Below are 21,122 nucleotides of genomic sequence, written 5' to 3' on the forward strand. Positions count from 1 at the left end.
CGCCTTGTGCCGGGCCTGCGGGGGCGACCCGGGTTTCAGCGAACACGCGAGTGGATCGGGGGGTTGCGGCTTCCCAGGTTATAGAGGAAAATGGAAAAAACACACGGTAACGCTGCTGTGCAAGTGCGAGAGCCCCTGTGTGCTACTGCGTGCATCAAATCGTACGGGGTGTTTTCAGAGAGGGAAAGGTATTGGCACTAACGCAGCTACCTCCGTGTACGACTGAAATGCAATGGTATCAAGCCGAAAGTCTGTATTTCCCCTTCATAATACCATTTTAGGATGGAAACGCTTCATTTTGAAAGTGTGAAGCTGCACAGGAATAAAAATGGAAAAAGCTGAATTCTTCTTTTCCTCGTGAAGTTAAACATTGGATAAAATGTACTGGTAAAAGACGTCCAGGAACAGAGGAAACAGCCAAAATATGCTCCAAGGTACAGCATGGGGATTCATTAAAAGGAAACGCTGTTTTCCAAACACCAGCTTTAATAGTAAATTTAAATGTTTGTTTTAAATATAATAGGGTATCCTCATCTTTTTATATTCGCCAGTCACCTATTCATGTCAAGTCAGTAGGGAATCAATACTTAAGCTGTAGCTATGAAAGCTAGGAAAATCTAAACATCAGAAAGGGTGTGCACTTCCACTTATACTGGACATGTGAATGCTGATGCATTTAATGGAAATACATCTAAAAAGAAAAAAAAAAATTACGTTGAATTGCAGAAAAAGCTTCCTTAGAGTAAGGTCTTATTTGGTCTCTGAAGGGACGTTATGGAAACTTTATTGCCCGACACGTTTAAGATTAGCCTGAATAAAAGATCCAGCACAATCTGTTGCAGAGGTCAGTCATGCATCCTCACAGACTGGACGGGATAACTCAATAAATGAGCTCCAGCTCCACCTTTTCTGAGTCTCTTTACAAACGGGGGGCTCACTATTACTCCAACACATACAGTCAGCGTGGGAAATACGAAAGACAAGAACACACAGCAATTATTTCAGGACTGAGACATTCAAAAGACTCAACCAGGCAGTAAGCTCCTCGTCACCGAGTACAAATTCTGCTATTCCTGCTACCGCGAGAATACCAATACAGCGCTGTCCCTGACCCCGCATTATCTGACAGGTAAACAAAGCACGAGGAAATACTCACCCAAGCCTCGATCCCGCCTTCGTTACAGCGAAGGACAGCAGAGGAGGGTCCTAGTCAAGGCAAGAGACAGACGGAGAAAATCAGCTCTAGCTACGGTACAGAAACTTTCTACTTACTACTTACAGCAGCTGCAAACATTTCTGCTCGTACGAGCCACAGTGGGAGCTGCAGCATGGACCAGTCGTCCATGGTCACTCCAGTTATTGATCCTCTGCAAGTATTTATGGAGTTAAGCCACTCAAACATAATCTTACATAATCCATCATAATTAATATGCAAAATCATAATGGATTCCCTGTTTTAATGAATTTTAATTTATCTAGGAAGGCTGTTGGGTTTGGGGTTTGTTTGGGGGGTTTTTTGGTTTGTTTTTTTAAATAGTAAATATACATTTTTTCCAACAAAATCAGTTTCGCTGTCACCTATCCAAGAACTGACATTTTGCAAGGCTGCACCAAAAGCAAAGTTTCCAAGGATTTAAGGAAACTTTGATAAGACTCCTTTGTGTTGTGGTAAGTGTTTCATAAAAGCAAACCTTAAATCAGTACAGTCTAGGCAGCCTCACTGAACACTGCATCCATTATATTCATTCAAATTTTTAGCACATTTCAAAAATCACCAAGCAAGAAACTAATTCTTCCGTTTTACTTTTCAGTTTCTAGAGGCGGCTTGCAGTAGAAATAAATCTGCTATTACAGTGCTTTTAATACTGTCATTTTCACATATCACTAGAATTAACTTCAGGTAACACGGAGTAGCAGCTCATTTTTGCACGCTTGCACGCACTTTAATGGAGAAACTCTGTACAAGCCAACAGCTTTACAGGTGACTGCCACCAGCTGAGGAGCCACGGGTTCTTGGGAGATGCCCTAGCAGTGCTGCTCTGCTCCTTTGCAAGGAGGCAGGGGGTCAGTACAGGCCAAGGAGAATCCAGCAACCATGAAGAGGCCGCATCTGCCGAACGGAGCGGACCAGCTTTCTCTGCAGCAGAATACAGATGCGATTACGGGGCTGGACAGAAGCACAGTCAGTAGGTTCAGGCAGCTCTTGCTCCTCTAACACCTGAGCAGGCAGCAGCCACTGCTAAAGCCAAGCTACTCCTCAGCTGCAGTGCCTTTTTTGGGCTTTCGCTGCCCAACGGCACAGACGCTACCCCTTCTGTAACATGCCATGCAGAGAGATTCTTACAAAGCACAGCATCAGGGTTTGATTTAGCTGCTGATAGTTATTTAGACTGACTCCTAATAAGCTAGACACCTGCAATGACTTAGAAGCCTGTTGTTGTGTTTTGGGTTCTTTTTTGGTTTTTGTTTTTTTCCTTGATATAATCAGTTTCAATAAATTCCAGCTCAAGTTACACAGGACAGTTGACATCTGGGTTTAACCTCTTGTCCAATGCATATTAAAAATACATTTCCTTTTACAGAATTTGGATAGAAAATATGTAGCCAGTTACTTCAGCGGAGTTAAAATACCATAGGCATAACTCATGGGAAATAACTCTTGACAATGCAAGTTACGTTGTGCTACAGAAAGTTACTTTTTTTTTTAAAGATATTTCATGTCACTGCTGCTTTCATTTAATTATGAAGAATATATAGAGACGCATTAACATCACACAAGTATGTTTCAGTTTATACTTTTAAAAAAAATGAATAATTACCCAATTAGGTTGGAAGTGTTTTATTACTTCTTTGAATTCATCAGCCATGATAAAATGTCAAAAGCACCAGTCAAGACAGAAATAAATAACACGATCTCATGTTAGAGAGGAGGTTGCAAATACAGTATATTAAATTATAGCAATATGCTGCTTCACACCAACCGATGTAGACAGCACACTAGGGAGACAGTAGTTTTACTCACGATCATTGAAAAGATCTATTACCAGAACAGGGGAGCTGCACATCCAGCTACAAGCATCATTCTTTCTTTTACCAATTTACTTTATGAATTTAATCAAGGGTTTGAACGGGCAGTTTTGGAAGTCTGACATCCCCTTTGTCTAGAGGTAACGAGTGACACAAAGCTTTTCACAATAAGCCACACAAAAAGCCAAGGCTTTCACATCTTTGTAGTCTTTGCTTTCAGGTCTGTTCCTGCACCAAGTCAGTTTAAAGCCACATCTTAAGTGCTCCTTAGTACACAGTAAAGATAAACTCAGGGCAGGGAACATATGCAACATTAATATCATAGTATTACGAAACTGCACTTCAGGGGCTTTGAGCAGAGCATCTCTGCAAGTTTATGGGGAGCACTGTATCAGTCAGAAAATGAAGGAAATAAGCTACAGTCCCTTTGGGGAAAAGCCATATTAAAAATATTAAGGCAAGGCCTCTACAATTGCACACCACTTCAGGCCTGAATTAAATCATGAGTATTCTGTAACTTAAGATGTTTCCCTAATTTCTCTTTTAAGGCCTACAGCAAAGTTTTCCACTGAAAAAAATAGTGAAAAAAAAAAACCCAAATTCTCTACTGAAGGCCTAGTAACATGTCACTTGCATGACATCTCTTATGGTCAGTAAAATACCATAAACGTGTCCTCTTCCAGGCAGGCATTTGAAAGAAATACTCTTCTGTCAGGGAAAATGGATGTAATATATACTGTAGTGAAGTCACTTCTTATACAAAAAAACCCCCCATAACACATACGGACAGATGCACTGTAAAATAAACAGCTTATACAACAACTAAAGTTTGAAACATCTGAGACCCACTACAGCAGGTCAGATGGAGTAGAAAGCCAAAAGGAGAATCTCTATTTTTAGGTTTAACTTCACCACTGCTTTAATGTGATGTCTGTACTTTAAACTAAAAAAACATATGTGAAAAAAATATATATGATCATTCTGGTGAGGAAAAACTTTCCCATGATTACTCAAGCTCAGAAAATTTTTTAATTAACTAAATGTGTTAAATTATGCCAGTGATTAAATCTTGTTATTTACAAGATCAAGTACTACTCTGATTCTTAGTAATGGTGCAATATCTAAATTAAGATCACAGGGGTTGGATTACATTCTGGTTGCTAAAAGCTTTCTTTTTTAGCTGTCTATCCTGTTCTTCGGAGTTTTTGAGTCTGGAAGAAAGGAGATGAAGTCAAACATTTTTATGCCTCAACATATTTTACATCTAGATCAATTTTGTAATCTAGTCCCATGACTCAGTAACATGGTTTCCATTTGAAGCCTGTAACAATTGTGAAATAAGGGTACAGAAGACAACATCTTTTTTTTCACAGAAACACACTAATTACTGTACTCACTGGTAAACGTCAATTTTGTAATTATTTTTAAGTACTGTTTCCAAATACCTTTGCATAGAGCGCCAAATTATTTGTGTGGGAGCATCAAATTTCCTGACATTTTCCATATAATCCTTACAAACACCTCACAGATCACCAAACTTTGAAGAATTCTACAGAAACATTGCACAGACTTTGCACCACAAGGGCTTATACATTCAAAGGCAGCTTTCGGGAGTGCAGGTCCATCCATTCACATTGGGGAAAAAAGTTCACATAAACTCCAAAAATGAGAAAATGAAGTGAAACCTAGTGTGACTTTACACCAATAAGAACAACAATAAGGACAATTACTATAACAAACAAAATTAAAATAACAAGCATCTTCCGATTCTTCTTTTGATATTGCTCGGCCTATAGAAACAGAAAAGAAAAAGTTAATACTTAGATTTCTGCAAAGCTACAAAGTACAGACTCTTGTTTAGTACAGGTGAAGTACACGTATCTCAGAACTGTTCTTTGGTAACCTGACATTTCATACAATGTATATTGCAAGCAACTCCCACAAAATAACTCTGGTCTGCACCACAGACTTCAGCGAAGGTAAGTGTACGCTGAAGGCACATTTATCTGTATTAAGCAGCAGACTCTGAAGAAGAATGCATCCTCATGTCAGCTAAGCAACCTTACTGTGACTTCTTTTCAGCAGTCCTTGAGAGGGCCCTATGCCTCCGCAGGACACACGAGCTACACGAAGAATGATACTTCATTTGGAAGAACACTTCGCTATGAAGACCATGGAAACAAGATCAGGCAACTGGGTATGCGAACGTCTGAACAGTAGAAGTTGGTAAGATGTTTTAACTCATTTTGCTGATACAAGATTCCTGTATTATATTTGAAGGACATTAAAATTCACAACAAAACTTCATTTTTTAATAGGCATTTTTGTTGTACCTGATTCAGCTGTGCATTTTCATTTAATGTCAATTAGAACTGAAAGCTTTCTTTTTGATTTGGTTCTCAGTTTTCTGCTTCATTCCTTCTTTCTTCTAACCACATTTTCTCATCCCTTTCCTCTTTTTCCCAGGGGAATTAAAAGGAGGCAACGTGGAGAAAACTCTCCAAAAGCCAAATGAAAGTCTGCTAATAGAAGCTAAACAAAACAAAACTTGCATTTAATTCTTTTTAAATTAATAAACCTTTAAAATTTAAAGGGAAAAAGATGTTAATTCTTCTTCTTTATAGTCCCTGGAAAGTAATGACTACCAGATCTGCTAAAGAGGCATTTTTGACCTGAAACTATGTAACATGCAACCACTGTGATTATTTACTTAATCAGGCTTTAAGTATCAAAGCCTGACAAAGTATCACAACTGATTCCAATTTTCATGTGAAGCAGGAATTGGTAACTAGTGATTCATATCACCAGAATTCTGCGGTGAATTAATGCAATTTCTGTAAAAGTGCTGTCTCAGCAGTTTGTAATAATTATGCCAATTAAAACAGAAAAGAAAATTGACATCACAGATATTCAATCAGAACAAAGCTACCAACAGTATTAGAAACAGCAAGCTATCTGTGTTTGATATTATTATTCAGACCTGTGCGTATGTCTACCCTGACAGGTCAAAAAATTCCTATGCTGTACTGAAAAGAGGTATATATTGCATCAAAAATCCATACTCTAGTCAGCAATCCAAGCAGGGGTTTGCTGACAATTCACTAACTACCACTAGACTAGAAAGAGCATTGTTTCCAACTGATTAATTTATTTCCAGTTCAGTTTGTGCAAATTGCTTGCAATTACTTTAAGCCTTGTTCACCAATGGTCAGTGCCTTATTTTAGCAATCTCCAATTTACTTTTACATGTACCAAGAATAAACCTATAACCAATTTATTTTGCTTTTCCTCAAATGGCACTTTTTTGCTGTCCATGTATTAGAAGTCTACCATAACAGGAAGAAGTAGAGTGTGTAGTAGTAAGATGTCCACATTTCCAAAACAGAATATTTTACTGCAGAGGCTTTTGCATAAATCTCTCATTCTACTTTATTTCCAGCAATGGAAGGACTGAACTGAGCCGACAAGTCAGAACTTAGCTTAAAATCAAAACAAAACAAAAAAGCCAACAAAACAAAACAACCATAAAACTGTGTGTTCTGCTGCCAATTCAAACTTTTCAGATGTTCATAGTAAAAGCTTCACATTAAAAGCATAAGGTTGGACCTAACTTCTAACAAGTGTCAGACGGTAAGAGAAAACATTAAAATTATTCTTGCTGCTTACACTATTGAGATAATGTTTTCAAACTAGGATATATCAACTGACTGAAATCTATAGTGGGGTACCCAATAACCAGTCCTATTTCACAAGAGCTGGGCTCTCCAAACAGGGAAGGAATTGCAGATAGGTCCCACCAGGTCAGCAATATAAAGATCAAAGCACATTCCTTGGATGCCCAGAAACTTATTTAAGAAATTAACACTAGGCATCAAGCGTGACATTAACAGAAGTTATATGGAAAGCTCCTACTACAGTACAGTTGCATGTTTTATACTGTACAGCAATCTTTTCTAAAAGGGACAATGTCCGATTGAAAAATGTCTGAATAACTTAAGGGCTATTAAATTATGAAAGATTATTAGATATGCAAAGCAGCTTAAGTATTCTGTCAGCTTACCTTATGTAGTTGTTTTAGACCCTCTTCAGTTTTCATACATGACTGTTCGACATTGTAGTCAATTCTATCTAGAACAGTTCCCTAAACAAAGTGGAGAGAATGAGCAACCAATTGAACCTAAATGAACTTCATAAAGCAATTATTATTATGAGCAGCAGTGTAATTAACAACACTCACAGCAAACAGCTAATGAACTATATAAACTATGAACTTTTACAGAAGAACTAGTTGGGACTTCATTAAATGACCTCCTTGCTCAATGGCAGCTCCGTCACCATCTCACATCCCATCCCTCAATATTCACCCTACTTCCAGTTCAGGTGCTTTTAGCTGACACATTTAACCTAAACTGAATCTCAGGGAGAAATAACCAACAGAACTTTGGCATTCTATGGTTTTTTTAGTCTAACACCCATAACCAGTTGAATTTTTATTTATTTATTTATTTTCACTAACTCATCTTCTGGCAGATTTCAAGCAGAGAAACCTTAGCCTGAAGAGGTAAGTTAGGAAAAGCAAGAAGCACATGAAAACAGGACGTTACAACAGGAAGAGTCTGGAAGTCTTAACACTACATGGAATCTCCCATTTCTTACTAACACTGTGGTGTCAATGTACCTGTTCTACTATCATTGCTCCCAGGTCTCTAAATATTTCATTGAGATCGGAGATTGACTGTACAATCTGACGGATTTCTCGTTCCCGCTCTTCCACCATTAATGTGTTTTGCTCCACCAGTGCTAGCTGGTCATCTGTAAAACCCTGTTGAAATAAAAGATTTAGATGTTGAACGAACATTAACAACATGAAAACACTATAAAGAATTATAAGATTTCATAACACAACAGTCCTTTTGGAATTTTCTTAGTAGACAAGTATGCAAGAAAAAAAAATTTATTGTATTTTAAAAACAGTTTCAGGAGCACTAAAATAACTTGGCCAGCTATTTATAGTTCGAGCAGAGAAAAATGTAAATTTTGCATCCTGTCCAAACACACCAACAACTTTTTAAAATAAGATCTGTCCTAAAACAATGTTTTTATTGGTGTATAAAACCAATACATGCAAGTGTCTAGTAGTTATGGGATATCTGCTGATTGATCAGCATTACAGAAAGTCCCATAATACCAATGTGTAAAGAAACAGCAGCAATTCTGATTTTTTTATAAACTACAGAGACTTACTGGTTTTGTCTCCCAAGGCCATTCACAACTGAACACTATCCTTTCCCCATCACTCTTATTTAGAGATAAATGAAAAATCTCTTATACACAAGATTAGCTGAAAAGCTGCCTTGACTTTTTCAGTAAGTTCTCAGTTAAATATTAAGCATTACAGTTAAGAGTATTCTGCGGCACTATTAGACAGGACACAATAGAAGAGATCCCACCATTGCTTAGAAACGCAGCATCCCCAAACTCCACAACAAAGTAAAACAAAGAAGTGGGTCTGGTACAGCTCTACAACATAACAACTTAACTGCGCAGAAACAAATCATTACACCATTATTTGCAACAATTTGTAATACTGAAAATCTTCAGTTACACTTTCAAGTTCACTTTAAAGAGTGCCACCTTCCACCCAAACTCAGAATCACACAGTTTTCTAACAATTACTCTTGTATCTGCCCAGAAAGGCGGTATGACAAAGGGCAGCACTCTGTTTACAGACCTACTAGTCCCTGAGAGTCATGTAAGGAGAATTCAGTAGTCAAACTGAGTTCCCTTACACTGCAACACTGAGGCTGATGGCACAATCATCTTAACATCACAACAGCGATACTAATTAGGAAAATGCATCCCAGAAATCTGCAGAAACAGTATTTCCATGTAGCTTGGTGCTCATTGCATACCATTTTGATAGTTTCATACTAAAATTAAAGGTACATTAAAAGTTTGTTCGGATTGAATTTGTGTAATAACAACTTACTCTATCGTAAAGTGTATCATCCTCCCCATCATCCATCAGTGGGACTGAGGTGTCAAAGAAGTGTTTGGATCTTTCTTCTCTATTCTTCATGCCTGTAAGAGACAAACTATGTTTGAGCATAATGTTTACGCACACTAAAATCAGAGTAAGAGTAAGGTCTGAAGCACCAGATAGAAAAGCACAAGAAAGAAAATCTGGCTAATAAATGACATCAATAGCAGTATCTAAATTTTAACTGTCACACAAGCTTACTATTTAACAAAGCATAACAAATTCAACCAGACTTGCAAGACAGTGATTACATCAGTGATTTTAAGTCATTATGTTCCATGAAGTTAAGAGCCTTGAAGTGTGATCACTCTAGGCTATTTTCTAACAAAATCTCTTAGGAACACCCCTTGTCTGAACTGTGATCTTAAGTTCCACCTGTGCCATTTATACCATGGGAGGAAGAAATATTATATCAGTATTAAATTTGAAGATCAAATTTTTGTTGCTTCTTCCAAGATTAAAATAATCTGACTTAGCTGAAAATAGAATTGCACACAATTTTAGAGTTTTAAACAGAGGATATTCCACTTCTGATCTGTTTATGGATGCAGAATTTTAATTTATTACAGACTACCTTTTAAAGTTTTATCTATCACAGACTACCAATCAACAGCAGGTTATCGTGTCTGAAGAACAGTGGCTGCTTCACCAGTGTAACAGAAGTAGCTTTGCAGACCACAATTTGAGAAACAATGATGCATTAAAAATGTGGATGAATGAAATACACTGCTTTTGTTGATGTATTTAACCATGAAATTTCTCCTTTAGCAATATGAAAGAGATGTAGAATAAAGCAGTTTGAACATGGGCTGTAAACCAGAAACTCCCAAGTTCTAACCTCCACTCTAATATACTTCTGGTAGGCCTGTGTGCATCACTTAACCCTTCTGTGCTTCAGTTTTCCCAACCAAGAAAATAAGCACACCTTAATTAGTGCTTTCCACAGAAGGTGCCCATGTATTACCATATCTCTTATGCTTACGTTTGAGATAGTCAGACTGTGCATGCCTAAAGTTGGTGGATAGGTCCTGAAGGGACTGTGCTAAGGAAGACACTACATTCCTGAGAACACGTGCTTCTTGTTCTGTACAACTCCGTGACCTGCTCTGCAAGACCTGGACTGCTCTCTGACATCTGTGAAATAACTGCGAAAACAATTCCATTAGTAAAAAACATAGAGCAACACACACTTTAAATATCACATTGTGAAAGTTCCAAATGGAAGACTAATATTTTGATTTCTAGATTTTTAAAATTAATTTCTTATTGCCCAGTGCAATGTTTAAAAAGGTATGGAAACACGGAACATAGATGAACAAACAACTTAAACCTAACAGGGTAGCACAGTAACACAACTACTTCTGACCAAAGACACTTGCTTCATTATAACTGCTTGGACCGGAAGCCTTAGAATATATATATGTATTTCTCTGAGATATCTGTAAATGTGATTTGATTAAGCCTCCCAATCCTATTCCAAGTAGAAAAGCAAACAGGTAAGTAAAAGAACAGGGAGGTTAAGTGACTCGTTGAGAAGTTCACTGAGACAGTGAGTGCAGTAGCAAGCCTAGAGCCCAGGACTTCTGGCTGGCTCTAATACCGATTACAAAAGAAATGCTTTACTCAAAGGAAACGACTGCCTCGTCAGGATGCATTACAGACACATGAAACTGCAGGTTTAGAACTGAAAGCAGTCTGTACCTGTGTGATCTCTTGGGTTGTTATTTCTATTGCCCGTTCTTCTTCACTGCTGTCATCCAGTGTTGGTCTGTTTAGATGTTTATCATGAAGACTGGCTAATTCTTTCATCTTCTGTTTAACCCTGGCAATATCATACTGAATCTAAAACAGAAGACCCAACAATGAAGAAAGGGAAGTGACTAATGTTTCATAGGAAAAGGTTCTGACAAATGCTAGACAAAAATCATTGAAAGAAATCTAGATAACATAGAAAGCAGACCAAAGATCATTAAAATAAAACACATAAAAAGCTGACTAAGAAGTAACTGAATTCTCTCATATACTGAGTTTGCTACTTTTTAAACCTACTGTTGCTAATCTTAGGCAAGACTGCTGCTTTCAAATATGCTTCATTAGGTTGGAATAATATTTTTATCATTATATAATTAATATCATAGTAAGAAGGTTTAGCTAACTTCCAAAAATATAAATGAAAATTCAGGTCACCCCTTCAACTCTTGTCAAACATCGAATAGCCTGAACTTAACAGTAGAAGTTAAATGGCATGCTTTCAAACAAGTCATTAAAAATAAATCTGTAAGGATAATTATTATCATAGTAAAAAGGAGACCGATCACCTTTCTGCACAATGGGTTCTGTACGCACAGAGTACTGGTGACCCAACATGTGTTCTGAGAGTACATTTTAAAATATTTTCTGAAAGTCAAGAATAGCTTCACACTCCAAATACTGGAAAAGGTTTTTAACTGGATGTGTCCAGAATCATTCCCTCGCATTTGTCCAAATATTTCCATGACTTGCAAGGCATCAGTACTTCATAGGCGGGAAAAAATCTCCTGCTACAAGACACTAACACTTTCTGTTTTCAAATACTAAACTGCTATTCTCCACCATTTGAGGGTCTATTCAACTGGACCCCTCAATGGGTTCAGAGTCTACTGAAAGTGCTAATTTTTTGGTACCCTTCTTTCTAAGTTTCAAACTGAGAACACCTTTGCTTTGCTAAGAGCTTCAGGACCTTCCTGCAGTCTCAAGTCTAAACGCTCAGTTATAGCATGTCTATCCTAATGGTCCCAGTGCACTGTTAATACTGGGCTCCCACTGATAATGCAAACCCAGTCTTCCAGAATTTCTGGCTCTAGACAATCTTCCTTTATTTCACTTGCAATATATCCCTCAAGATAATAAGTCAAAGCTTGCCTGATATTTTCCTCTAAACAAGGATGTCAATTTAGAAAACACACTCATTTTAGTCTTTTGTCTAATACTACTTGTGTTGTAAAACTTAGAGCATTGAGAACGTAACTGACAACACTAATAAATCCCTACATGAGAAATCAAACTCTGTGTTGGATTTGCCACACGACTTACTTCGTCTGCTCCATCAACCCATTTGGGAGGTAAGCGTTTTGTTACTCCAATTGCTGCTTCAGGATCTAAACTTATTCCCGATACCAGTGCCATACGATCATCAGCAAGCTACAGAAGATAAGAAAAGACAGAAAATTAGTTTTACTCAAGTTAGATCCAAATCCTCAAGCATTAGGAAAAACTGCATGTATACCTTCCCACAAAAATTAACCTCAAAAATGTGTGTGCGCATGATGCAGGTATGATCAAGCTCCACATCTCCCGATTTGTCCCTATATGCTAATGACCTGCATCCTCCCACTTCCTACAGGATCTGAAACATGAAAGTTACCCTTAGAATAAATTCTTAGCAGATTTTCAAGGAGAAAATATGGTATTACAGTGAGAATTCCAAGTAATTCTCATGTTGGTACATTCGTATTAGACAACGATTCACAGTCAAGGGATCCCTAATCAATGGTGTAGCATGGTTTATATGGGGCCAAGCAAGTCTGAAAAATCTCATTTGGGAAAATCTCCATGGAAAAATGTTTATTATATCTCCAAGAAATAAAAACAGTATCCCGTGATTGTTCTCAAACAATGTTGTATTTAGCCAGGCACCCACCTACTAGGCAGCTGAAGAACAAACACTCTTGCAAACTCACATGCAACTGGAATTGTTAAATTATTTATTTAACAGAAATTAAAAGGTGCTAAACAAAAATAGCCAAGGCAGTGACCAATCCACACTTCCCTATATCACAATGATACATGCTTGCTGCTTCAGCTATATGGTCTGAGGAAAACTTGCAGGAAAATGGGTGGAATAATCCTCTAGAAAATTCCAGAGTTTGAGAGAGTAAATAAGACAATGTGCCATCCAGCTTATACACAGCTTTCCACAGGTCCACAGGAGGGCTGGAGATAGGGAAGGAGTAAAAGAAACCCTTTATCATAATTAATAGTCATAATCTGAATAGCTCAGGTGCAACAAATCAGGGGTTTATATTACTGGAGACTGATGCACACTGATGTATAGCAGCACAGTTGCAGTTGCAGAAGGGTATGATATACTTTTTGGAGACTATTTTTGGGAATAGAATCCAATTTGTAGGTTTGAAATATTAAAAAGTCTTAGGAAAAAAAACCCACATAACTCATTAAAAGTATTTTTGAGAGTCACAAAATGCCTGTGATAAATCTATCAGAACCTTATTTTTTAAATAATACTTTTTGGATGCAGGTTGAATAATTTCAACCTCAAGAAAGCTTAAAATATGACAACTATGAAGGAATAAGAAGATAATGTGCGGTGTGTTTGTTTTGGTTTTGTTTGGTTGGTTTTTTTAAAGCTCCGTTTGGCAGAAATCAAAAGTCATGGTCTGATCTTGAATATACAGGTACAGATTTGTTTTTCTGCTTTGATATCATTACCAGTAAAATGTGCTGTTCACCCTCAATAAGAATTATTTTGTTAAGGACAGTATTAGTACTACCGACCTTTAAACAGATCAGAAGATTTTTCTTGGTAGGGTTTAGAAACTCACGTAAATAGACTCAGTGCTATAGTGCAAGTACAAAGAAACCTATTTCTACATGGCACAGTGTTGGATGAGGTGTCCAGAGAAAGTGCGGTATCTCTGTTCTTGAAGGTTTTCAAGACTTGGTTAAACAAAGTCAGGCACAACCCTATACAGATTGCCAATAGTCCTGTTTTGAGCAGGAGCTCAAACTACAAGATCTCCAGAGGTTCATTCCAACAAGCACGCCTATGATTCTCCAGTTTAAGGCTGAGTATGATACACACCTAACAGTGTGCAGGGCCACAGAGCAACATTTAGCACTTGGGCCATAGATGCTTCCAGTCATCTTCCTCCTCTGAGAGGAAGGCAGGGGAACGGATGGAATTGGAAGACAAATATAGGTCTTGTTGCCAGTTGAACCAGGCTTTGTAACTTCAGCAATAAAATAATCTTCCTTTACTGGAGACCATCATCAGTGATACCACTTGAAACATACCTAATTACTCCGCTGGTTGTTCTCAGGGAAAGATTTCGTACAAAAACCTCGCTTTCTAGTTTCTCCCAAATTTCTAATTTTCCTTTATCAGGCCTGGAAAGCTTTGTGGTTCCCCACCCCCTCCCCTTTTTTAAAACAATCCCTCTTCCTTCCTGGGCAATTCTTTCCTGAAAGCCTGTCTTTTATCCCTGACATTATTTCCTGACCAATAAAGTTTGTACAATTTATGCATAGCATAAAAAATAGTTAACAGTCTCATTGTACAAAGTCGCCATATCCCATGTGTACACAATAAGTCAGACTAGTTTATACATGTATCTATTAACAATGTAACATTATAACACAAAACGCTTGTTTTCTCTATGCAGCCTTGTCCTTCTGCTGTACATGGAGACACCTCATCCTATATAATGAAATTTAACAAACAAGCAGAATAAAGAAAGGAACATTTTAGCTCAATGATGTACACTTGATGCACCATGGCAGAATAAAATGAGAAAAACAATACCTCATCCAGCTCCTGAAGTGATTTGTGGATCCCATCAGCCCCATCCAGTTAGAGACAGCAAAAGATAAAAGGGAAAAAAAGAGACATAGGACAGATACAGGGTATGGTCAGTCGAGAAAATACTAGTTTATTTTTTAAGCATGGTGGTTTACCAAGAACAAAACAAACTGGCTTTTAAAACACAACTATTCAGTAAATACATCATGATATTGTACTTTTTAAGTCAGCATTTTGCTTGATGCACAAACTTTTTAAAAAAATTTTTCAGTTGCTTGGTAAACAGCAAGAGCATAAGAGATCATGTTAAGAGCTTGGTTTGTTTTCCAAAGTAACCGCACAGTGAAGTTTCTAGTTACTAAAATTTCAAGTAGAGAAACTGCAATAGAATATATTGAAGTGTGACAGCAAGGGCAATTTGACTGCAGTATTCAACATCCACTGGTGAGTTAGAAGGTTTGATCATGATTGGAGGATGCACATAGAAGCTTTAGTAAGACATTTATTGACAAGCACCCCAGTTATCACAGGATAAAACAGACAGCAAAAGACAAAAAGCAAAAGCAAATGTAGTATACACTCACTTATGTACACACTTCAATTATGTTCTAGTTTCAGGCAACGTTAATCCTATATGCATCTGAAAAAATACAAAAGGCTAGTATCTGCAACGCATCTGCACCTTCTCTATTCATCAGCCTTTGTACTGTAGAGGGTGTGTGCGAGCAACAGGATATTTCACTGAAAGATTAATAAAGCAAGCACATCAGATCCAAAACAAGGACAAAATACTTGTGGTTTAACAAAGCAGCAGGCTTCAACTAATGATCTCTTTTATCCTATACCAAGCTTTTGAAATAGGACTATACTGTTAAGAATGCTACTTGGATTATCTGAGTTTAAGAAGTGGTTGACTGTCCACATGAGAAGGCATCTTCCAGGGCAAAATGCAATTTTTGACAGAGAGCTCTCGTAGTAAAGGATTTCTTTAGAAGAAGCCCGGAGAGTGAACTAAGGTAAGCCAAAGTAGTATGAGCTACAGTTTGCAACACTGCCCTGCTGACATGCAGCAGCTCTGTTCTGGGGATATCACCCAAAAGAAAAGGTAATTAGCTGCAACTCTGACAGTGATCGACACCTTAGAAAGATGGAAGGCAAATAGCTCATGCTACCACCTTTACACTTCCTGCTAAAACAGTAGGCTTGTCTTGAGTAACTACGGAACTCCCAACTGTCCACCAGGATCAAAACTGATCCATTGACTAACTTCATCCACTGCACAAGAGCGACAATTTCCAATCACTATTAACTTTGAGTACATTTGAATGAGCACCCTAGAAAATAGCTTCAATTAATGTTAAGAGTGTAAATAAACATTTTATGCAAGTGCTAAGCGTTATTGCACTTACTGCTGAGTAAAAGTGTAGTGTCACTGCTCAGTAGTCTGTATGCAAGTTTAAACTATCATTAACTTTTCTATGTGATATTTTACAAAATCCAAGGATCTAAAAAAGCTATATTGGTATTGGCAAAAAAAGTTAACAAGAACTAAATGCAGTGCCAAATTAAACATGTATAATACACATTACTATTGACATTTCCTGTTCTGCAAATGCAATTTAATACATAGCTTGTTAGACACAGGTGTAATAAAGTTAACAATGAACAAAGACCATTCAAGAGCAACTCATCAGTTGAAATAAAATTTGCAACACGAAGTACTGCTTTTCCTAACAAAAATGCATTAATGCAAAGCAATTTAGAATGATGAGACTGCCAGCAGATATTTACTGGTGACTATTACAAATAAATGATAAGTTTGAACACAAAGCGTAAAAACCTCAGTAGAGCTGAACTGCCAAGCAGTCCATCACAGTCTGACTAGCTCAAAACTTAGAAAAAGCCACATAAACTGCCACTGAACAAATGGCTTTTTGAAGTTTCCGTAATGAGGACTCATGCTAGAATCTACTGACTCCTCTCTCTCACAGATGACTTTCAATATTATTTGTATTTGGGGAAAAAAAAAATAAAAAGAGGGCAATGGACATCAGAGCAAATTATGGAAAAAATTCAAGCAATGAGAATAATCTACACTAGTGTATTTAACAGTGCCCACACTGAAGTGAATAGAAGAGTTCTGCTCTATGAAATAACTTGGATTTTTTTCTTTGGGGAAAGGAGACATCAAAAAGCACAGTGGATGAAAAACCTCATGTCAGTGCTAACATGAAGTTATTAGAACAATAACTCTATTATTCATGAAGTGAATAGAGACGTGATTGGCACAAAGACAGATCTCTTCTATTCGTTTTACGTGAAGTAGTAGGAAAAAGGGATCAACGAGGTGGGGAGGGAGGGGGAGAGGGAGAGAGTACAGAGGACGGCGGGGTTTTGAGGAGAGGGCTCAGAGAAAGGGAGGTAGGGAGAGGCGGGGCAGGTGAGGGGGCCGGGAAGGCTGGAGGGGCAGACGGGGGGAGCGGGGCACACGGCAGGGCTGCCTGGCAGCCCAGGCGCAGCAAGGTACAGAAGGATGAAGGGAGGAGACTCACCGCAGCAGCCATGCTACGTGAACTCAGAGGGCTGGAGGAGCCGTAACTACTCACTTGCTCGGCCAGCAGCTGCCGGCTCTGCACCGCGTTGTTCCGCAACAACAAGAACGCGTCCGTTAGACGCCGGGTGGCCATGGCCTACCGCCCCAGGGCCCCTCGCCCCGGGGCCGCTCGGCGCCTCGCTGCCGGGCCCCTCGGCCCTAGCTCAGCCCGGGGCCCGCGGGCAGAGACGGCGGCCGCCCCCGGCGACGCCCGCTGGCCGCTCAGAGGGCCCGGGCGGAGAGCCCCAGCGCCGGGCCCCCCCGGCCGCCGGCCCCATCCATCCCCCCCGGATCCGAGCGCAGCCCCAGCCGCGGCCCGGCTCACTTCCGCGTTGTGCATCGCTCAGCGCCTTCCGCCCCGCCCGCCTCCCGCCGCGCCGCTCCGTCCGGGCCCGCCGGCCGCCGCACCAACGTTCCGGCCCTCCTGGGGCCCGGGTGGGCAGCAAAACCCCACGTCCAAGCCAAACGGGTGTGGGACCCCCTCAGGGCGGACGGACCCCAGCCCTCCGCCTCTCCCGGCCTTAGCGGGGGCGTGGGGACGTTAGTGCCACGCGTGGGTGCCCGTGATGCCAGCCAGGTGTGGGCCTCTCAGAAATGGCAGCCTCTGCGTCTCCACACCTGTCCCGGCTCCCTCGCTGGCGCTGGGCTGGAGCCCTGCCTTTCCCGGGCGGGGAAGCTGGGCAAAAGGGCTTCGTACAGAGAAGCCCCAACGTTTCCATAGCTTTTTCGGTTAACTTGCTCCTTCTCACTGCTGTGAGGCATCCTCAAATCGTCCTCAAAAGGCACATGTTTGGTTCAAAGCAAAATACTGTAGTAAGGCCATTTTGGTTTGACGGCTTCTCTTTTTCCATTTATTTTTTTTCTTCCACCCACCTTCCCCCCATTTTCCTTTCAGTGAATTTTCTGTTTTCCAAAAAACCTTGCACAGCTCTTTTTGCTGGCTCCAACCATTCAAAAATCGGGATCTTCCCCAAAAAATGAAAAAGCCGTTTAAAATGGCAATATTGAGTTTGACTTTCTGAAAGAGGCTTCTTAATAAGGTGAACTGAAACGATGTTTTCCCTGCCGCTCTGTCAGGCCGGTCTGGGTCCCCCCTGCGCGGGACCGAGGTGACGCGAGGCGGGGCTCAGGCTCCCCGCTGCGCACCCCATGCCAGCTCTGCACCTCGCGCCCGCGCCCCGGGGACATCCAACGCGTCCCTTGTGGAAACAGCAGCAGCCACTGCCCGGCACGGCCCGGACAGCTGCTGCATGCTGGTTGTCAGGAGACTACCTAGCTTAAACTCTCAAAAAAAACCCCAAAACAAAACAACTAGTATTTACACATATGGTAGGAACAGTGATTATAATCACAACCACATTTTCTGGAAATGTTACCCCGTTTTATCTAACCGCCTGGGCAAACTTGTACAGTGAGAAATAGAAAAAAGTATTCCTTTGCTATTATAAGACATTTGGGGAGTTTTCTTGAGCAGCCCTTCTGCCTCAGCGGGAGAGAACCGAAATTTGGAATTTAGCAAGGAAATAAGCTCCAGTCATACAAGGACTAACGCATGCGTTTCATTTTTTGCGGTCTGGTGAAATCTGTTTTCATTTTGGCTGCCTGACAGAAGCTTTAAACATATATGTACGTACTTCATTTCTTCATGCTAATTTTTAATCTACTGTAACAATTTTTTATTCTAGGAGAACAGTTTCAGCTAATGACCTTCCAGCCTTCTCTTGGCACTGCTGCTGTGGCTGTAGGTCGAGAGGAATTTCTCCTGCCATCAGCGGTCTCCCCATGATCTTTTAGCTCTGGGTGCATGCACGGAGAAAACCAGTTGGAATATCTCACACAGTGGGATGGTGAACGTGAACCCAATGGGAAGCGTAATGTGCTGGAAGTTGGTATATGCCAGCAATTAATGTCTTTTACTTCCTGATTTTTGACAGCTTAAGAAGGTTTGAATGTTGGGTAGGCTTGGAATTTAAGCTGAGGGTATAAAAGTATTTGGGACTTGTACACAGAGGGATAAAACTCTGTAAAGAAGGGGTCCAGACCTAACTTGGTGAATAACCACTTCAAAGTGGACATTAGGAATAAGCAAAGGGCATAGAAGGAATGGAAAAAAGGATTAATCAAAGAAAACTACATCTTAGAAGTTAGGAAGTGTAGGCATAAAGGGAAATGTGCCAGAAGCAAAGCCGAGTTAGACCTCGCAAAGGAAATTAAAACAAATAGCAAAATGTTCTTCAGGCATACATACCAGGAGATGAAGGGAGAGAAGAGGTAGGGGTGATGAAAGGGAGAGAGGCAGGACTCAAATGAATACATAATATATAGTGGAAATGTACATAGAGGAAATGAATGCATGGAGATAGAAATTCTCATCCAAGTGGAACAAATCATAAAGAACATAATGCGATGATAATTTGGACTAGATGATTGTTATAGTTCCCTTTCAACTGAAATATTCTAATTTCTGACCCAGACATCTAACAGCACTGGCCTGTCAAGATTGTATCTGGCTGTATAACAGCATCACTGCAGGAGCAACACAACACAATCTGAGAGCAGGAAAAATTGTTCCAGCATTTAAAAAGAGGAAAAAATGATTGGAGTCTGATCCAAATAAAATACAAGACTTTTGGATAAATTTAGCAGGAAAGAATAATACCAGACATGATGGCAGACAGAAACAGGCTAAAATACAACATGCATTTACTGAAGGTGGATAGTGCTGGACTAAGCTGATGACTTTGTAAGATAACTGGTTTTCTAAACAGAGAAAAGCTGGTAGACCTATTCTGTCTGGTAATGAATAAATGTAGGCTGGATATTAGAAGAAAATATTTAACCATCAGAGGAATGAGGTCCTGGTATATCTTTCCTACAGGCATTGCAAGGGCAAACAAATGCATTATAAGGTAGCACTCAATCCGTTCATAAAAAGGATCAGATTTTCCCCTCCTGAGACAGCACATATCCCTAAATATATCTTTCTAAGCGTATACGGTTAATATTTTGGGCTGTTGATTCTTGATGCTAAAGCTCACTGCCATAGGTTTGGAGCCTGTGTCTTCCTTTGCCCTTTTATCTGCCTTTCTAATGCCTGTTCTTTTCTGCTGTTCTTAATGAGCAATGAGATAGCAATGCTGCCTGCGCTCGCGCATTCCTGCACCCACTGCCTCCCACAGCTAGGGCCTGATCCAAACCGGGGGGAACTTTCCAGTTACTACCACGGCATTTGGATCAGGCTTCTGGAGGAAGACAACAATACTCCATATTTCAGAAGAATATTCTATTTTTAGGTGAATGGCTAAGCATTTTTTTTTAAATGGGAAGATAATCAGAGCCATATTTCAAAAGCCAGCTTTTAAACTTTGCTTGCTAACTCCTTTCTTGCAGTCCAGTCACTGTATCACTGCTGTTTAGCTACCCAGGCTAAGTCAAGGGCAAACAGACCTTATGCTTCAGTGATCAGATGAAGGTCAATCTCCACAACATTTTATCTTGTGTAATTGAGTAGATACACGGAGGAGGTGAAATACTGCAGTCTTTTGAAGCCTGAACAATCGGCTTGTGCCAAAGGTAGGATTAATGGACCATCAAGTGCATTTTGCCCTGGAAAATCCCACCATCCTTTTGCAGCTGGGACACTTGGCTGCCAGAAAAGTTCTTCTGCAGGAAAGTTTCTACAGAAAAAATCGGCAAAGTGGCAGGATTAGCTCTGTCATTGCTAGAGATGCATTTTCTGCATGGGAATTGAGGGGTTCTTGGAAGAACAGACCATATCCTTGCCTTTATCCTGTAGCAGAAGATTTTCAGGCTTCAGGGCTGTCAAACTCGCAGTTTCCAGAGTGTGTTAATCACTGAACCAGGATTTGGTTGGCCAGTGAACT

General features: G+C 39.8%; 1 protein-coding gene across 5 annotated transcripts; it reads right to left on the reverse strand.

Moving 5' to 3' along the window:
* Window positions 1-2,860: 2,860 nt before the first annotated feature.
* Window positions 2,861-17,437, reverse strand: STX16 (syntaxin 16). Of its 5 annotated transcripts, XR_014229665.1 has the most exons (9): window positions 17,198-17,437; window positions 12,140-12,247; window positions 10,769-10,909; window positions 10,050-10,212; window positions 9,017-9,108; window positions 7,706-7,849; window positions 7,088-7,168; window positions 5,361-5,559; window positions 4,742-4,817 (listed from the first exon to the last, which is right to left on the reverse strand). XR_014229665.1 is itself a non-coding variant. In XM_082326051.1 (8 exons), the coding sequence occupies exons 1-8, from the start codon at window positions 17,330-17,332 to the stop codon at window positions 4,713-4,715; spliced, it is 915 nt and encodes a 304-aa protein (XP_082182177.1). In that variant the 5' UTR covers window positions 17,333-17,437; the 3' UTR covers window positions 2,861-4,712. The 5 variants fall into 5 exon arrangements, 4 of the variants coding, with proteins under 4 accessions (XP_082182177.1, XP_082182175.1, XP_082182178.1 ...); XM_082326051.1 differs by lacking the exon at window positions 5,361-5,559 and having other exon boundaries at window positions 2,861-4,817; window positions 17,252-17,437; XM_082326049.1 differs by lacking the exon at window positions 5,361-5,559 and having other exon boundaries at window positions 2,861-4,817.
* Window positions 17,438-21,122: the final 3,685 nt, after the last annotated feature.

Source organism: Platalea leucorodia (assembly GCF_965183815.1).
Source record: "Platalea leucorodia genome assembly, chromosome: 13".
Lineage (NCBI taxonomy): Eukaryota > Metazoa > Chordata > Aves > Pelecaniformes > Threskiornithidae > Platalea > Platalea leucorodia.

Excerpts from the sequence above, each read along its gene's own strand:
- STX16 (XM_082326049.1), bottom strand. The coding sequence starts at position 17,332 with ATGGCCACCCGGCGTCTAACGGACGCGTTCTTGTTGTTGCGGAACAAC. Across the intron at positions 12,248-17,197 it reads CACGTAGCATGGCTGCTGCG|CTTGCTGATGATCGTATGGC; the intron begins GTGAGTCTCCTC and ends TATCTTCTGTAG. Across the intron at positions 7,169-7,705 it reads GAGCAATGATAGTAGAACAG|GGAACTGTTCTAGATAGAAT; the intron begins GTACATTGACAC and ends CACTTTGTTTAG.